Below are 20453 nucleotides of genomic sequence, written 5' to 3'. Positions count from 1 at the left end.
TGTCGGGTGAGCCGCCATGCTTGCCTACAGAGGAGTGAGTCATTAAAAACCGATAAATCTTTAAAACCCATGCCACCAAAACATTTCAAGGTACTCATAGACTCCCAGCTCTTCCAATGGATTGCATATTCAAGTAATGAAGAAACTTGAAATTTTTTGGAGTTTGTATTTATGATTAATTTTGTATATGAGTTGCATTGCAATGAGAATGCCATATTTTTTTTGTTGTTTGTGGTATTAATTTTTGATAGGTTCTTGATTACGAATTGGTCTAAATTTAATTTTATTGGATCTTTTTTATTGAAAAGCAAGTTTATGTGATTGATAATTATATGAGTTGATTGGGTTTAATAGAGATTTGATTGGAATTTTTTGGCAAGTTTATGTGTAATGATTTCATGTTGTGGAGGGGTGAATATGTAAATTCAAATGGGGACTCCATTGCTCCCCTTAACTTATATAATAGAGATTTAGGCCCGGACCTCGAGCTATGTACTAGGTAATGAAAATTTTCATTTATTAATATGATATCATCTCTATCATCCAACTTCAAATACAATTTGTCAATCTTTTTTCAAAATCAATCTTCTAAATTTGGATTAGGGAGTTAGGGTTACTATGTATTGCAAGTTTAAGAATATTTGTCGATTTCAACAAGTTAAAGTAAAATTGAAGTTCCACTTTTGAAAAGTAGGGTTTTTAACAAATAAAGTATTTTTTAAAAAAATGGAAGATTATGGATATTATAGCATCCAATACGAATTAAAATTTGTACATACTAAATTGAAGATTAATCATATAAAAGCTTCAATATTGATCAATAATCATTTGCTAAACACAATCCCCAATCGAACCCTAATCCACAACATTAATACAATGATTTTACCATACTTGATTGAAGTTGGATGATTAATTAACTACTTTCATAGTAAAATCAGAATGCGCAACCAAATCTTAGTTTAGGCTTTTGAAGAAAATTTGAGCAAAACGGTGTTTCAAGAAGGAAGAATAAGATTATAACTAGAAAATGGACAAAAGATCATAAGTAGGCCCCACATGATGGATTTGTGTACAAAAGTAGTTGAATGGTAGCAAAACCAACAACATAAATTATTAGAATAGGCGATCTAATTTTACAAAGATTATTGGGTGTAATTATTGCACCATAAAACATAGTGTAAGAACACGTGCAAATCCCAAACTCAAAACCTCCCTCCCATCTTCTATATATTCTCATCAAAACCGCCTAATTTATGGCCCTTTTCATGGCGGTTGTCACTTTCCTCTCTCCCGACATTTGCACCTCCGTCGTTGCCATTTTCGCATTGGGGAAGGGATGGGTTTAGAACACGATCGAGCAAGACAGAGGAATATTGAATTCAACAACTCTATGTTTCTAATTGAAGTTAATTGTAGAATTTGAAGAGAGAGGATTTTGGGAATTTACAAATGACGACGTTATTAAAGAAGTCATATAAATGGTAAGTGAAATTTTGAGAAATTATGGGAATAATATGTGTTGTTCATGAGAAGGCATTCGTTGACTTGAAAACTATAACTAAATATGCTTGTAAAGTTGCAGTAGGTAATCGATTAACAATTAAGATTGATTAACTACAAAGTTGGTATGTTTCATGTTTTTCACTTATGTTAAAAAAATTTCTCTCCTCCTCCTCCTCTTCTTTTTTTTTTGTACTTAATTGCTACCTTACCTCTAAAATTAACATGATTGACCCCTACTTAATCACGATGATAATATCCAGTATACTGATTCATTTTGAGCCGTGTGGCAATCAAAATCTTCTTAGTTAAGTGATAATAATATACAACAAAAAGTGACAAAAAAAATTGACATGAAGTTGAAGTTTAGTGGAATATGAAATAAAAAGTGAGTAAAAATAATATTATCTATCTTATAAATGATAAAAAATGATGATAAAATAGGGAAAAATGAAAATCATACAAGTTTGCTAAAAAATGACATAAAAGTGAGTAATAGTGTATTCTTCTTATAAACGATATTGGTTTGTGCAATAATGAGAATGTATATATAAAGAGTTAACAAATAATAATAATAAAAAGGGAAATGATATTAGTTTGCTGAAAAAGGACATAAAAATGAGTAAAAATGACATAGATTTGAGTAATAATGGTAGGCTACATTTGGATTTGACAAAATTAAATAATAATAATAAAATAGAGAAAAACGATACAAGTCTGCTGAAAATTGACATAAACATGAGTAAAAATGACATAGAAATGAGTAATAACGATATGGTACATACAAAATTGACAAATAATAATTAAATAGGAAGAAATGATACAAATTTGTTGAAAATTGACATAAAAATGAGTAATAATAACATATAATTGAGTAATAATGGTATGATATATATAAAGAGTTGACAAATTATATTAAAATAGGAAAAATGATACAAGTTTACTGAAAAATAATATAGAAATGAGTAAAAATAACATAGAAATGAGTATAATGATATAAAATATAAAAAGTTGAAAAAAATTAATGAAATACGGGAAGATGACATAAACTAGAATGAAATAAATTTATAAAAGATGACGTGAGACTAGGGATGGGCAAGGGTAGGGTCTGGGTCGGGTCCAGCTGGACCCTAGACCCGGACCCTAAATATTTTTGCAGACCCAGACCCAAACCCGGACCCTAAGGGTATGAAAAAATTGGACCCTGACCCGGACCCTTAGGGTCTGGAGGATCCAGGCCTAAATTTTTTATTTTGCTAAATTTTCAGCATTATTAATATCAATAATCATCTGAAATTCGCATAAAACAAACACAAAAAATCGCATGAAACAAACACAAACATATAAATTGAAAAAAAACGAAAGAAACATAAACACAAACTTATAAACTGAAAAAAAAAACGAAACAAACACAATCCACAAACAAATAAACTGAAAAAAAAAACGAAACAAAAACACAAACATACAAACTGAAAAAAAACGAAATAAACACAACTTACATAAGAGTTTAGAATGGGTGTTTTGGTGTTTTAGTTTAGGTTTTAGTCTTTCAGAAAATCAGTTTGTTTTTTCAAAAAAAAGTTTAAATGTATATATTAGATAAATTTAGGGTCTAAGGGTCGGGTCTGGGTAGGGTCTGGGTCCAAAACTTTAAGACCCAGACACGGACCCTAAAAAATTTACTTAGACCCAGACCCGGACTCGGACCCTTAGGGTCTGAAAAAGTTGGACCCAGACCCTTAAATTAGGGTCGGGTCCAGCAGGGTCCGGATAGGGTCCTGGACCCATGCCCATCCCTACGTGAGACATCTCCAAAATGATATAACATATAAAATGAGTAACACTGATATGAAACACTCATGTTGGTTCACACATGTGAGATGTTATTGCACAATAAGTTACGGTGTAACACTCAAGAGTCAAGACGCACGCATAATTTCAATTTTTTTGGGTGTTTGCACCCGGTTCACCCTTCGGACTACATCCGGATCGAGGCCAAGTTCGGGGTGGTTAGGTTCCATTCCTCTCCCAAGGGTGTTGCGAGGATTCGAACACGGGTCTGTCCTACGAAAGCCAGTCCCCATCATTACTGGGCTAACACTTACTTAGTCCCATAATTTTAATATAAAAGTACACAAACTCAAACCTAGGTTATTCTAACAAAGTGTATTCCATCTCACTCTAACCCAACACTATCATTAAACATATCGCACCAACCTAGTCATCTATTCCCTTCTCCTTTCTTTGTCTCACGTTGAATCTTGAACCACAACAACAATTTTTTAAAATAACCTTAACTGTCTTATCAAATAAATTAAACTAGTCGTTATATTTAAAAAGGTAATTCGTTCTCTTTTTAATCTCATGCTTGATCTATATCTAACTTTAAATCAAAAATAGACGGTGTCTTCTAAAACCAACTGAATCAACAATGGGGTAAATTTAAAGGTCATTAAATTAGAGAAAAATTTAGAAAGGTAGTTATTTAAAAATGGGACACAAAGAAGTAGTAAAAACTAAAAAAAATCCCCCTAATTACACCAGCAATTCAGCAATAATACCTTTCCCTCACCAAAAACCTCCCCAAAACCCCTGTTCCACCCTAAAGTTCCAACCTTTTTTTTCTTTCACAGCAAAAAATTCGAAACCTAGGGTTCCGAAATTGAAATTACTTCCATTGCTCCTTCATACTTGTTGATCTGCGCCTTACACCCTTCACTGTTCGACACTCCGACCGCCGTCCTAGACGCCGGTGTGGACGCAGCCAGCAGCTCGCACCATCTATTGTGAGATTGCAACTCTTGAAGAGGGTAAGTGGTTTTTTTTGTTTCCGATTTTCCAATTTTATTTGAGTAATGTTTGGATTATTGGAATGCTTGGATAAATTGAAATTATTGAATTGCTATAAGAATTGAGATTAATTGGGTGAATGAATTAATAGGATGGTTATTGAAGTTTAATTTCTCTTATTAATTTGATTATTTATCATTATGGTGTTTAATTTGCAACCATAAATAATTACTGATCCTTCCGGTGGTGATGGCAAGTGTGGAAAGAATATTTTCTTCAATGACTTGTGTGAAGAACAAGTTAGGTAATAACATAGGTGATCGACTATTGAATGATAGTTTAGTCACATTTCTTGAGAGAGACCTCTTCACTCGAGCTAGCGGTGGACAATGGTGATGTATTAGAATGCAACACTTTTAAAGTACGAAAACTCATGGAATGATTTTTTATTTTTTTTGTTTCCATGTAATTTAATAAGTTATTCTTGTACTAATCGGTTTTAATACCTTACTTGAATTGATGTTTTTATTTTTTAATCAATTCAATTTGGTCCTTTTTATGTTTAGTGACTCATCGATTCCGAACCAACGTGGGTGAAATCTAGAATCAACCACATCAACCATGGCAAAATCTAAGCCAAAACACACCAAATTAGGCAAGCAAAGGCGGCAGAATGAGGTTGAAGAGATCCAATTTCTCGAAAAATGGATTGAATTTGGAAAGCCCGCCTCAGGTTCGAATCCGCTATCTCTCCCTCCATTGTCAAAGGATTCTCCGGTGGGTAAACTGGTAGATGACACCTTCTCAAGGTATGCTGGATGTGAATTCTTCAATCAGATGCCTTTGTCTAGGAAAACGAAAGATGGGTTGAGAAATTCCAAGTTTCTGCAAATGACTGACATTCAGAGAGCTTCTCTTCCTCATTCTCTTTGTGGTCGTGATATTCTCGGTGCTGCGCAAACCGGGTCTGGCAAGACTTTGGCTTTTGTCATTCCTGTGAGCTTTTCAGCTTTCTTTCATGTTTTTTCTATTATGAATTTGATTGATTTTGATGAGTTTTGTATTATAGAGGCGGGATTGACAAAAACACGATTAAGGGGAGAACTGGAGATTATCGAAATATAACTGGAAAAGCTATATATATAGTTAGTGTGACACATTCAAAGAGTATAAGTAAACAATAGAGTACATTTATGATTTTAAAATGTCAATGATTGTGTGGTGGTTGTAAGTTGTTTTCTTTTCTTTTCAGGTTTTAGAGAAGCTATACAAGGAAAGATGGGGTCCAGAGGATGGTGTGGGTGGCATCATCATCTCTCCTACAAGGGAGTTAGCTATTCAACTTTTCGGTGTTCTGAACTCAGTTGGAAAGTACCATGGCTTTAGTGCTGGTCTGTTCATTGGTGGTCGTCAAGGCGTTGACATAGAGAAAGAACGTATCAATTATTTGAATATCTTGGTCTGTACCCCTGGAAGGCTGGACCATCACATGCGTGAAACACCAAATTTTGATTGTTCTCAGCTTCAGGTCCACATGATCTTCACATTTTTCTTGCTCTCTTTCGTTTTAGCCGTTTTTTGTTTTCCCTTCTGATAGGTTGAGCCTTTAAAATTAAGTTATCAAGTCTAGGTGGTCTATGATTGGTTTAATATCTCTGTTAGTGCTTTCCTAAGCTGAAATTGTAATGTTGACTTTTTTGAAAACTATTCTACCTCCATATTTGTTGGGCTTTAAAACATTCTATTCAGGAAGCATGTCATATTGAGAGTAACTGTTCAGAAAGAGGATGCTAATGAATCATAGTAACTTATTAATCCTCTTTCACTTCTCCCCATAGATGAGTAACATTCTCATTAGTTTTAAAGCATCCCACTTCTCCCCAATATGATAAGATGAACATCTTCTTTCACTTCTCCTCATAGATGATAAGATGAAAGGGAAGTAGACAACTTACAGATTCTTTAATGCTTTTGAGCACGGGCATTGGGAGTCATTGCTGTTTCTATTCCTTATAAATCTCAACTGACCTTGACCCTTGCTGTTTTGCAATGAGAAATTTTCTATTACTTTCTTATCGGGGATATCAGTAGGAACTATGTTCATTCCTGAAATTGTGAGTCTTTGAGTGGTGAAATGAGCAAGGACAAGAGCTATATGAAATTATGAATTCAGAGAAGTGGGGATTACCAATGTTTCTTTTGCTAAATTGTTGATGGTTATGTTGATTTGTTTTTACTTGTCTTCTCGCTTGATGCTTGTTCCTCTTGCACATGAGTCTGGGTCATTCAAAAACTTGTATAATAGGCCCTTAGCTTGAGTGCTTTGATCTTTCTTTGCTTAGAGGTCTGTAGTCCATGTATAAAATCTGTAGTGAGCATATTTTCTATGCCTCCACTGTGCTTGGGTATAGAACAGTTTGTGGGAGTACATAACTTTCCATTTCATTGGACTTCATCTTTGACTGGTTGGTTATTGAGGATTTTTTTCCCCCCTGGAACAGATCTTAGTTCTTGACGAGGCAGACAGAATTCTTGATATAGGCTTTAAAAAGGAAATGAATGCAGTCATATCACAGCTTCCTAAGAAGAGACAAACTTTGCTCTTCTCTGCGACACAAACAAAATCAGTTCAGGACCTAGCAAGGCTCAGTTTGAAAGATCCTGAATATCTTAGTGTTCATGCGGAAGCCACTACTGCTACTCCCACTCGCTTGCAGCAGACTGCTACTGTAGTCCCTCTACATCAGAAGTTGGACCTTCTGTGGAGTTTCATAAAGGCGCATTTGAACTCGAGGATTTTAGTGTTCCTTACCAGTCGCAAACAGGTAGTTGTCATGGGTTATCATTTTTTCAGTTTCTTGTTTGTGCTTAGACATGTATGGTTCTTGTACAGTAATATTTTGGAAACGGGTTGGCAGACGGATTATTAATTAGCTCTTGATATTGTATTTTAATTTTTATGTCTCATTACTCTGGTTTGTATTCCCTGATGGTCCTTCGATCTTCTGTATGAAGGTAAAGTTTGTTTTTGAGGCCTTCAAGAAACTGCGTCCAGGTATTCCGTTGAAATGTTTACATGGAAAGATGAATCAGGAGAGAAGGCTGGGAACCTATTCCCACTTTAGTGAGAAACGTTCTGTTTTATTTTCAACGGATGTGAGTTCAAGAGGTCTTGATTTTGAAAAATCAGTTGACTGGGTTGTTCAGGTGAGCTTTGGTTTTATGTAAATCAGTTTGATACTTGGGTTTTGAGATAAGATGCTTAAATCATTCAATCTATTCCTTAGATGGATTGTCCATCAGATGTTGCGACTTACATTCACAGAGTTGGCCGCACTGCTCGATACAATGCTGGTGGGAAAGCAGTTTTATTTTTGGAGCCATCAGAAATAAAGATGGTTGAAAAATTACAAGATGCAAAAATTCCTATAATTGCAAAATCGGTAATGTACTCTACAGTGCTTCTCTCACGTCTCTTTATAGGTTCATATGTCATTTTTCAAGGCTTGTCACAAGTTACATTGCTAATGTCACAAATTCATTGTTGTCCCTATCTTTGATCTTGCAGATTAACAAAGAGAGATTGCAGCCTGTTTCTCCTCTCCTAGCTGCTTTATTAGTGAAGTATCCTGATATGCAGCAGTTGGCTCGAAGATCATTTATCACATATCTCAAATCTGTCTGTAAAGAAAAGGATAAAGATGTTTTTGATGTGATGAAACTTGGGATTGATGATTTCTCAGCATCTCTCGGTTTACCATTGACGCCAAAAATTCGTTTCTCTGATCAAAAAAGTGCAGGCAAAAATTCTTCGAAACTAAGTTCAATGGTGGAATTAGAGAAGTCTGCTGCAGATAATTTTCTGGAAGCTCCAAAGACATCTGGGAGTGAATCTGATGAAGAGGAATCTGATGAAGAGGAATCTGATAATGATCTGTTAAGGGAAGAGAGTTTGTCTGAAAAGAAGCCAGCAATAACTGAACTTGAATCTGTTGTGTATGTTCATTCATCTTCTTGTTGTTTTCAGAAAAGCTTTACTTCAGGGTGTACCTTCGCCTCAAGGCAAGTTCACATTATTGGCGCATTCACTTAGATTTTCTAGTTCTTTGTTCCTGTAGGCCGGCTACCAGGGTTACAAAGAAAAAGAAGCTGAAAATAAATATCCACAGACCTGTAGGCACAAGGACTGTCTTTGATGAAGACGGCAACAACCTTCCACCCCTTGCTACTATCGCAGATGCAAATGGGATGAATAGTTTATCTGCAATTGATAAAGATAAAGGTATGTGAAACACGTCTGGGATATCAGTATGAACATCATGAGTATTTGCGGTATTGTAGATTCTTGCTTATAATTGAACTTTGCTGTTCCAACCATTAAAGAATTTGTTATTTTCTCTTAGATTACTATTGCTCTTGCATCTTTTTCTTGTCATCCATTATAGAAGGTTTTCTTTGGGTGTGCTACTCATGAACCTTAGCATCTGTTTGGAAATCCAAATTATAATTTAATCTCTTTGGGTGAAAGTCTCAATTTTTCTGGACATTCTAAAACAATATACATGATTATATTGTTTTGATGGAGGGAGACTTTTAATTATTTTATTCGTATTTCTAATCCTCTTGAATTTATGCACTCCCTTTACATTACTGACTAGTTTTTGGGCCCGGGCTATGCCTCGCGTTATTATAACTTTTATTTATTAATATCTTACTTTGGAATTATAACACTAAATATTACCTGGTTTAATGGTTAAGACATTAATATACTAACTTGAAGTCATCAGATCAAATCTTATACCATGCATTTTGTAATTTTTTTATTGTATGTGGTTTACATGATGTAAACACTGTAAGGGATAGCGCCACGTGGCACTGTTCCTTGTTTAGGAACGCCTTTTAATATATTAGTATAGATTTCATTCGTACAATTATTTTACCCCAAACTCTTTGGGCCTATTGGATTTGAAACCAAATCCCTGTTCGCTGTCCTCTTTTGGTCAATGTTGCATATATCTCAACTCAAATCTATACTAGCCACTAGCTGATGGTTATTGTTGTATCACTGCGTACTTCCAGTGAAGCTTATGATTGGCAAAGCTAGAGTTCAGTGCTTTTTAATTTGTTGCAACATGGCTTGATAGATTTGTCGACTTATATTGCAGTACAAGAGCGATATCAAAAGATGAGGGAACTGTTGAAGCAGGAGGATAAAGTGGACAAGAGCAATGCTCGTAAGCTCCGCAAAGAGAAAAGAATGAAACAAAAATTGAAGTGGAAGAGGGACAGGTTGGAAGAAGATGATGAAGAGGATGCTTCTGAGTCAGATGAAGACGCCACCACATTCCGCCCCAACAAGAAGTCAAAATTATATCTTGATAGTGACAACGACGATAATGATGGGGACACAGAAGACAAGAAAAAAGTGGATATTAGCACTAATAGCATCTCTTTGGCTGAGCAAGAGGATTTGGCTCTCAAGCTTCTCAGTTCAATGCACTAAATTACTCCCAAGTCCCAGCTCTCCAATCAGCTTGCCATATTTGTGCTTTGCACTTATATGATACTTTGAATAGTTATGGATGCTTGGGTGGTTGGGTATAATTTTTGTAGTTGATATGAAGATAGAAAAAGTCCAACAGTTTTGAAGAGTCCAAGTAGACGTCAATTTTTCAGTGCTCCAAGAGTCGGTTTACTTGGTTTGTTTAGTTTTCCTATGTGATAGGAGTATTTGGTAGATTATGTTGTAAATACAAGTTTACTCTGTTATACAGTGGTGTTTCTTGCGGCAGGATGTAAAATTGAGTATTTTGTTTATTCTTCTTTTGTAAGGATTTTTTTTTTCTTTAGAAAAAGAGTAGAAGTTATTACTTGATTATGTTACTTACATTCAAGTCTCATGTAGTTCTGTTACTTTTATATTTACCCTGATGTCGTTCATGACTATTTCTTATTGTTTTCAGTAGAGGAGAGCTGCTGCTGATCGTTTCTGTTTCTTCAGCTGTTCCTGTGTTGAGTCTGTTGACTGTATCGTGCAGGCTCTTGTCTATGTTCTGTTTTCCTTTCTGCATTCTGATATGTTCTAATTTGCTGCAGAAAAAGGAACTACTAACTAGGTATATGGTTAGATTTTGGCGTCTCACTTTGACATGTTTGTACTTCTTTGCAGAACTATGCCATTTTTTTTTTTTTTTTTTTAAAAAAGGAAAGAGAGAACTAGGGAGGATCCCAGGATTTGGGCCACCCTAAAGCATCCTTGCGGATGATTATAGAGAAAGATAAATCAGGAACATCAAACCAGTAAGTGGTAGAAGCCGAAGAATGACCCCGATGCGCCATCCAGTCAGCTGCCGCATTAGCTTCCCGAAAAACATGCCAAATCTGAACATCCACAAAATGCCCCATCTCATGCTTAGTATCTAAAATAGAAGCGTGAATCTTCCACGGAATCTCCTGCAATTCTTGCCTCCCTTGACAAGTGCTACCGAAATTTTTTTTGGAATAAACCTAGTGATGCTAAATCCCCTAATCTAATAGGGTGGGATAAGATTTGTAGTCCAAAAAAATTTGGTGGCTTAGGGCTGCGGAAAGCTAAGACTACTAATAATGCGCTCCAGTTTAAACTTTTAAGCAGCTAAATTTTAGGGTTTAGGGTTTAGGGCTGCGGAAAGCTAAGACTACTAATAATGCGCTCCAATTTAACTGAGTAAAGTTTAGTGTCTTTTCTAACTGGATGTCAAGCTTTTAGGAAGGGGGTACTTTGTGTTGTTCCTTGTCTCTGCACAATTATTTACGGCATTCTCTTTTTGTTTGTGTCGCATCTGTTGTCTTGGTCCTTGTAGGATAAGTTCTGATTTTTAAGAGTTGATAATAATGATCAGGCTTCTGTACTAGAGCTTTGTGAGAAAGTGTGTGAATTTGTAAGATCGTCCTATTTTTCTATAATCATAAATTTTTCTTCTTATGCTCGAGTAATAATTAGTTGGGTTTTCATTAATTTGAAGAAGTCCAGATATGGGATTACTTCAATGAGAAGAAACAATCTAAATATTAGTTCCTTCTGACAAGACGTTAGAGGATGCCAATCTGCAAATTGGTCATCAAGGAATTCCATCTATATAAGTGACCACTTTGATAAATGTGTGCTGACTGCTGAGTTGCACTAGTTTTCTGATGTCTGTGCACTTGTAATGACTTTATTTCCTCCGTCTTGTAGATTCTCATGATTCATGAAGGCACAAACTTTTGGGAAGGCACCATGTGGCTCGGGGGTTATTTCAGCTGAAATGAACTAGCTTTGGTACCGACGGAACCCTCAAAGTCTACTGTGACGACTGCTGGTGCCCCAGGCTAGCCTCTTCAAATGGCTACTCGACGGGATAGAGTTCTTGTTTGTATCCAGGATTGAGTTGTAGCTCTGGTATGCAGAATGATGGTCATGACTCATGAGAGCGTGGGTAGTCTGAGGAAAAAGGATAAGGAGGCTTAGCAGGGTTACAGAGTGAAGTACCTTTTACAAGACTATTCTGATGAGATAAACAAGCAAAACGCATTGGTGCATACTGCTCTTCAATAGTTCAATGTTTGGTGCAGACTGCACGTCTTGTTGAGTACTTTTTACTGGACTATTCTGATGAGATAAACAAACAAATCCCATTGGGAATGTATGTATGCATTGTTTATTGTCTTCGATTTGCCTATTTGAGTTTGTCTTTTTATGTAGAGTTAAGTTGAAGCTTGAAATACCAGGGGATTTATTCGCGGACGCATTCCCAACCATGAGGTTGGGAGGTGGGAGCTCCAATCATTGGGCTCCCACATAATTCTCTTAGCATATGTTGTCTAAGAGCACCTACAATGACAAGCTACAAGTAGTGAAGTAGTTGTAGCTTTGTATGCCACATCATATTTTCAATCTACAACATTCCCAAACTACAACATCTTTCATTGGAAAACTACAACTACTTGTAGTTTTTGTAGGTTGCACACGTCATCACCATATCAACAATATAGAGAAAGTGTATTGGAAAGTAAAATATGAAAAAGAAAAGTAAAAGTGGGGCTCATATAAAATTGACAAAGCAAGTAGCTTTGTGGAGCTACTTGGCTTCACAAAGCAACAAGCTAAATTTGTCTTCAACAATAAAGCTACTAGCTCTCAATATGTAGGGTGAAATTGAGTATTTTATTTATTTTCTATATAAGGTTCTATTCATGTCTTCACACTTTTTTTTTTTCTTTCTACTTTTTTTTTTTAAAATTAAAATTAATTCATTGATTTAAAGTCATACGACATCTACAATAAAAGCAAAATTTAAGCGCGAAAAAAAAAAAAACTTCCCCCAATATCCCATGTAGTTTTGTGGTTGCCAAGAAAAGACATGGAGTTTTGTACATTGTGAAGCAGATAATTGAGAAGTCAATTGATATAATTGCAAAAAAACGAAAAAAAAAACAGCGGGTTCATTAGAAACAGGTTAAATAACAATAAATTACAAAAGTTCGGTTTTCTAACCCATGAAGTTTAAATGTAATGGTTGGAAATATAATCTGGAAGCTTAAACTATGCTCTTCACCAAAACACATTCATCAACTTCATGGATTCCTCGTTTGCACAGGACTTTACAATGACAACATCATCCTTTCCAAATTCATTGAAGCTTGTTCAAGATTCAATCTTTTCTATTATGGGTACTCTGTTTTCAACCAAATATTTAAACCCTCTGTTTATCTTTTCAACACCATGATCAAGTCTTTGTCTTCCCATCATTCTTCTTCTGAAGAAGCTATCTTTCTCTTCAACAACATTCGGTTTTTTGGCCTTTTCCCTGATTCTTACTCTTTCCCTTTCGTGCTTAAGGCGGTGAGCCGGCTTTCGGATGTTAATGTAGGGAAGAAGGTTCATGGGCAGACTGTAAAATCTGGGTTTGAGTTAAATATTCATGTTGATATTGCCATTGTTAAGATGTATTCATCATGTGGGTACTTAATGGATGCACGGAAGATGTTCGATAAAATGTCTAGCTCGGATGATGTTGCATTGTGGAATGCGATGGTTGCTGGTTATGCTGGTAATGGTGATATGAATAGTGCTTTGGAATTGTTTGAGAGGATGACTGAGAGAAATGTGATCTCTTGGACTACGTTGATAGCTGGATATGTTCATGTGAATCGACCTAAGGAGGCGATTGAGGTGTTTCATAGGATGCAAGTTGAGGATGTGGAGTTGGATGAGGTTGCTCTATTGGCTGTTCTTTCAGCTTGTGCAGATTTAGGGGCGCTTGAGTTAGGCGAGTGGATCCATGATTTCGTTGAGAAGCGTAGTTTGCGTAAGAACATACCTCTCAGTAATGCTCTTGTTGATATGTATGTGAAATCAGGAAAGGTAGAAAAGGCTTTGCGTGTTTTTGAGAGTATGCAAAACAAGAATGTAGTGTCTTGGACAACTATGATAGTAGGATTGGCCTTCCATGGGTTAGGAAGGGAAGCATTGGAGATGTTTTCTTGCATGGAGAGAATGGGAGGGAGGCCAAATGAAGTCACTTTCATTGGAATTCTGTCAGCTTGTAGCCATGTTGGGTTTGTCGAATTGGCGAAGTCATATTTCATGGCTATGAGTTCCAAGTATGGTATCACGCCAAACATTCAACACTACGGTTGTATCGTGGATTTGCTCGGCCGTGCTGGCTATCTGGAAGAAGCAGAGGATCTAGTCAGGAAGATTCCCTTTGATGGTAATACAGCAGCGATATGGGGATCGCTTTTAGCTGCTGCTAGAATGCATGGAAATTCCTCCCTTGCTGCAAAAGCTCTGCACCACCTATCAATTTTGGAACCTGATAATAGTGGGAACTATGCTCTTCTTTCCAATACATACGCTGCAGTTGGATGTTGGAGTGAAGCTAGGTTGGTGAGGAAAGCACTGAGGAGCTCAGGTGTAAAAAAAAACCCTGGTGAAAGCTCCATTGAAATAAACGATTGCATTCATAGCTTTGTTTCAGGTACATTATCACATCCCGAGTCTAAGGAGATTCACGACATGCTTTGGGAGATAAACCAGCAATGTACATTGGAAGGTGATGGGCAAAATAAAGAGGAACAATTGTTGATGGAATGAATGTGGACTATGATAATCAATGCATAAAAGACAAGTGCTGAAGAAGTAACACATTGGAGTCCTGGAGACACATGATCAATCAATCCAAATGCTATAGTTATATTGGAGAGACATCTGAAATGATTTGCATGCTTCAAATTCGATGGTAATATGATTAAAGCCTATGATGCTTTCAGATGAGCAGCACAGTATCGTTAAGGATTGACAAATTATTAGCTCGAGACAGGAGTACTTGAATTCTAATTCTTGGTTATAACCATGAGGGAGTTACAGCTTCTCAAAAGCAATGTCATGCAGCTCAGTTTCCATATTCAGGACTAAAGCAAGTACTTAGTAAAGCAGAAAATGTGTTCAGATATAGGTGACAATGCAAGGATGAATTCCGAAATACTGAACAGGGGAGGCACCCTGAGAAACTAGGACAGCTTTGCATGGTGATGGAGGCACTATATCCCTGCTTTGCTTAAAATATAAATCCTTTGTCAAGTAGGTAGGACATCATAACATATAACAATTATTATCTGATCAAAGACTCTATTTGATTTTAGTCTATATTGTTTCCCTTGTCACAAAAAAGTAATGGGTTTGTTTGGCATTACTAGCTGAAAATAAACTGAAACTGATAAGATAAAGCTGAAACTTATAAGGTGCTAGAACTGATAAAATAATTGATTAGTATAACTGTTTGGCAAAATTAGTTGATTAGGTTTATAAATTATTTTAGCAAAATTAGTTGTCCAAATTTTGGAAACCAGTCACCTGATTTTGAAAAGGTAAATTTTTTAACTTATCATTTAAGTCATTTTTAGCCACCTAAAATTTTATTTTAGGTACTTCCCAAACACTACTAATCATTTTAGCACCTAAAATATGTTAGCACCTTATTATTTAAGGTAGCTAAAATGCTTCCCCAAATCTCTTCTCTCTCTTGGGTCTTTTAATGGGTTCTGTCCATTTTTTGAGACATGGCCTATTAATTTAGGGTATGTTCTATTCGGCATAAAACAGCTAAACTGAGCTGAACTGATTAAAGTTGAGCTGAACTGAACTGATTGGAGCTGAACTGAACTGAATTGAACTGAACTGAACTGAATTGAATTGAATTGAATTGAATTGAATTGAATTGAATTGAATTGATTTGATTTGATTTGATTTGATTTGATTTGAATTGAATTAAATTGAATTGAATTAAATTAAATTTAATAAATATTTAAATAATATTTAAACAATAATAATATGACTATTAAACAATAATTATAATGATAAGTAATAATTGAATCTTGAAAAGAATTGAATAAAACATATGCTTTTCTTGGAATTACATTTACTCTGTGAAGTATTTTATATATAGTTTGAAACTAAAATTATGATAGTAAATCATATGTTAATGCTAATTATATATGTACAACGTTACATCTATACATGTCTGACAAATGAAAAGATAGAGAGTTCTCCATATTAAGTAGGAAGAAATAGTATGATAAAACTTTTTTCAATGGATGGATCATCAATAATTTGGATTGCTATCGACATAGCTTTGCAATTGTAAACGAGTTAGGCTCCATAGAGTTGATGAATTTTGATTTGGATACTTTTCAATAGATTCAATGATCAACATCCAAAGCCAATTTCACTCCATAAGAGAGTCTGCTTACTCCGACAAGCTCAAAATATCTGACAATTGGAAGAAGATGATACCTTCAATTTGGTACCCGTATATTTAGATGGGTCCGCCACTGCATTGATCTTCTACACCAAATCTATATCTCTCTGTCACCTCTCAATTATCTCTAATATATAAAAAAATATAGCTATTAATTATATAAAAATAATTTTTTGATATAATATCCATAAAAAAATACATAAAAATATTGTAAAATTAATTTTTCTATAAAAATTATGTAAAAGCCGAATTGCCACTAGATCTCTAAACCAATTTGTTTTTCTTTATTAAGTTCGTTCATACTTCTTCGATATGATTGCAATTGCAGAACAACTTTCGCGGGCAGTGCAGATGGTTTGTGGCAGTTGTGGCCTACTTATCTCTGTCATGTAAGCTCCACTACTCCAAAACCTTACAATGCGGTCGCGATGCGCTGCGGCCTAGATCTAAGTCCGTATTAACTACTTAATCTAGTTCTTAGATCTTGATGACAAATTTGTTACTTGTGCCTCACCAACCCTTTTCACCCTCTCCTCTCACAAAATACATGAATAAATAATAAACAAAAAACAAAGTGAAGCAAGGGTACAGAAAAAGACCTCCTTGAACTAGCTGTATCAACATGAAACAGAAAAGAGATAAATTTTCAGATGTTTTTGCGAACATCAAATTAAAAAAAGGGAGGGAAAACACCTCTTTGCATTGATATTCTTAACATGAAATAGAAAAATTCTAAGTTGCACCAGTAAAGATATACCCCCAAGATTTGAAAAAATGCTAAGAGATGTAATGTTTCTCTTTTCAATATGGGCTACTTTGGATTGTAATTTCTGTGGTTTCAAAAGGAATTTAAGTTCGTTCATAAATTTCATTAGGTATGTTAATTTTCTTTGGATTCATTGTTTTGTTGATGTTAAATTCCTTCGGGTTGTGAATGGCGTTTTTGTTCAGGACTATACCTAGCATTTACTGATCTTTGTTAATTTTATTTGGTTTTGTGTTGATGTTAATCTCCTTTGGGGTGTGAATGATAGGAGTTGAAACAAGGGAGGAGAGAGAATAGATAGGAGAGGAGTTTGAGGAGAGAGAAAAAGGTTTGGAATTTTTATAATTAATGCCACATCACATTTTCTTTTATTTTTGGGGCTGATAACCGTACTTTGCAAACTTCAGTACCTAAAAGTAACGGACATCCATTTTGAGTATTGAAACTGGAACTTTTCAAAGTTGAGTACCCAAACTGGAACGAAGGGCATAGTTCAGTACTCTGTTGTAACCATGTTACTGCAGACTACTAAACTTTCCTCTATGTTTTATTCTTTGTATCCTGTCATTTGGGCCAGGTGCATCCAGTTTACTGTGGACCTGGGTGTACTGTCTTATTGGATATATGGAGTGATAAAACACTAACAGCTAGAGGGCAATTACCCACTAACAAGGACCCAAGTGCAATAAAAAAAGTGGCAAGGTTTAACTTTTAAAAAACAAAAAAAAAAGCAAAAACACTTTTTGAAAGTACAATTCTCTTTCCTCTCTCCTATGTACTACTACTTGAAAGTGACAACTTTCCTAAAAAAAAGTGACAAGTAAAATATTGATTAAAAATCACATTTTTAGGGAAAAAGAACGATTGAATACGGACCAAAATGTTTGAAATATGTTCACCCACTAGGATATGGTGCAATCAGATGTTGGAGTTGCCCCCACGATTATAGCACATTGTGTTCCAAATTGTTTACACTGTAAGTACTAAGTAGAGAATGAAAAACTCACAAAGATCAAATTCATAAATTCTGGAAGGTGCTAAAAATTTGAAGAAACCCAAAAAGTTTTCGGGATTTAAAACTAACAATTGATTGTCCTTAACCCTAACCTGACCTATTAACTAATTTACTACCTCAACCTTCTAATCTAACCCGTTCATCAAACATGTGAGTTGTGACATTGCTTGTTCGTCGACCTCATATTAACCCAAGCACACATAATTAAATTACTTAATTGGTCCGAAACTCTAATTAGCTCACTATCTTTGTAACGAGATCAAGTAATATAAACCAAATATAACAACTAAAGAACTGTTTGGGGCCAATCTTGCCTGATGGGCCACCTGATTATCCAAGACTCTAAGTCCCCTTGCCAGCGTGGAAGTCTCCCACTGGGACCCACCTGTCTTAAATTCCGTACAGAATGGCAGGGACAACTTCACACTTTTCAATGCCTATAAATACTGGGCAGATCCCCATTTATTGAGGTAAGCAATCCTAGACAATTCACTTGGCAAATATCAATTAATACACTCCAACTAACTTGATCGTTGATAGGCTGTCGTACACCCGTCAAAGATAATTCCTGCAAAACCTTCTAACAATGTAGTAGGGTAAGTAGGGTCAAATTCACAGAGAGATGGTTGTTTTAATCTAGTTTATAAGGTATAATAGAGAAACTAAACAAGATCAAGAATATAAATACTAAAGTTCTAAACTAATCAAATTACGAAAATCAAACTAAAAAGGATCTAGGGTAATGGTTCACCATGTTTATAACTATAATCTTTTAAAATATCATCAATAGTTCAATCTCTGAGCACATGTTAATATTTGGTCAGGCATTAACGCTCTCAAATCAACATATGCTAGTACGGTCGCTCAACATAATCAGATTTGCTAATTGTATGTAAGCGTCTAAAGAATACTATCTCTCGATCTATGACTCAGTATTAACAATATTTAATCAGACAAGTGATCAGATTGCAAGATTAACAATAAAACACTAATCAATTAGAGAAATCAATAATTAATCAAACCATGAATAAATATAAATCAAATCATAGCATATAAACATGGATTCTCAAACCCTAGAAATAAAAACTACTTTATCATGAAATAAATAATGAAATCTAAATCTACCAAGAAAAGCATAATCAAAAAAATAAATGAAAGAAACTAAAAGAAATCATGAATTAATGAAGAAGAATAAAAACTAGCGTTTACAACTAGAAACTAGAGAGAGAAAAAAGGAGAGAAAAACTAAAACCTAAAACTCAAAGATAACGTGATAAGGGAGGAGAGAGAGAAAAAGAATGAAACCCTAATCTAAATAATATTCAACTAATATGACTAGAAAAGTAATTTACAAGATAAGGAAAGTCTTAAATAAATCATTAATAGACGGATTAGTGATCCGCGCGTACGCGTGACAGATTCCAGCAGAAACAGTGCAATCTTCCGAAAGGCATAACTCTTTGACTTTGACTAGAAGTCTCCTCCGGCCGTGCCACCTATCGTTGGAAAGCTCTTCACGTCTAGTTTCCAAATATGCTAGAATTAGTCGATTTTAAGAATCACATCAAAAGTTATGATCAGAAGAGTAGACGTAACTCCTTTTTCACACTTCTTCTAATGATTTTCCGCTTCGCTTTTGCTCAAACTCATACTATGACATATCCATACTATCCTTATTCATTGTAGCTTCTTTCCAAGTGATCCTAATCCTCAAGTTTAGCTAATCATACACCAAATACATCCTCAATGCCTGAAATTCATCAAAAACAAGAAAACATACCGAATAGGAGTAGAAAAGTATAACTTAAGAATAGAATGCAACAATGAACCTAAATATGAAACTAAATGCTCTAAAATGCAACCTAAATGAACCTAAAAACTCTATATAAATATGACTTATCAATCGTCGGAGGGGCGATCCCGGATCCACCCCCAGGGTAGTCTAACTATCGTTATGTGCAGGTCTCCCGGCAGTCTTCGAGCATCCGGCCTTCATTAATCCTAATCTCGATCACTCCCACCTAATACAAGTTTTTACCCGAAACAAGAACAAAACTTAAATCTAAATAAGGAAAATCTTTAATCTAGTTAGCTAGTAATAACGGAGTTGTCATATCGAGTTTGTGTTTAAAGGTAAATCCTAACACCTAACTCATGCACCATATGACTCACATGTGATCAACTCATCACTTCGGCCATGTTCTTTTGGTTTATAAGACTCACATATAAGTTTATCTTAGTTCATCTTAGTTTAATTCGGTTTAACTTTATTTAATTCAGTTTAGTTTAGCTTTAATAATAAATTTCGTTCAACTCCACTTAGGGTGTGTTATTTTGGGCATAGTTTCAGCTCAGTTCATTTCAATTCAGCTACTTTAATTTCCTCCCATAGTTTACTTTAGTTCAGTACAATTCAATTCAATTCAGCTATTTTTCTCTCATAATATTGCTTCAAGTCAATTCAGTTCAATCGTTCATCCTAATTCAGCTCACTTCAATTTAGTTCGTGCCACTATCACGTACATGCCCTTGTGCACATAATTTAAGTAATTAAGTCGACAAAGTAATAATGCATGAGTTTTATTAATAAGATTGATTTGAT

At 35.3% G+C, this 20453-nt stretch overlaps 2 protein-coding genes across 2 annotated transcripts; both read left to right on the top strand.

Annotated features, from left to right (window-relative positions):
• The first annotated feature begins 4011 nt into the window (after window positions 1-4011).
• Window positions 4012-10173, top strand: LOC104891669 (DEAD-box ATP-dependent RNA helicase 32). The gene is made up of 9 exons (XM_010677394.3): window positions 4012-4310; window positions 4857-5286; window positions 5543-5818; window positions 6792-7115; window positions 7306-7497; window positions 7578-7733; window positions 7859-8286; window positions 8409-8572; window positions 9456-10173. The coding sequence occupies exons 2-9, from the start codon at window positions 4912-4914 to the stop codon at window positions 9791-9793; spliced, it is 2253 nt and encodes a 750-aa protein (XP_010675696.2). The 5' UTR covers window positions 4012-4310; window positions 4857-4911; the 3' UTR covers window positions 9794-10173.
• Window positions 10174-12334: 2161 nt separating this feature from the next.
• Window positions 12335-14954, top strand: LOC104891668 (pentatricopeptide repeat-containing protein At5g56310). Its single transcript, XM_010677393.4, has one exon. The coding sequence runs from the start codon at window positions 12824-12826 to the stop codon at window positions 14405-14407; it is 1584 nt and encodes a 527-aa protein (XP_010675695.2). The 5' UTR covers window positions 12335-12823; the 3' UTR covers window positions 14408-14954.
• Window positions 14955-20453: the final 5499 nt, after the last annotated feature.

The sequence above is a fragment of the Beta vulgaris genome, chromosome 4, assembly GCF_026745355.1.
Source record: "Beta vulgaris subsp. vulgaris cultivar EL10 chromosome 4, EL10.2, whole genome shotgun sequence".
NCBI lineage: Eukaryota > Viridiplantae > Streptophyta > Magnoliopsida > Caryophyllales > Amaranthaceae > Beta > Beta vulgaris.
The sequence above is the reverse complement of the archived record's forward strand: the minus strand, read 5'-3'. Positions and strand labels throughout refer to the sequence as shown.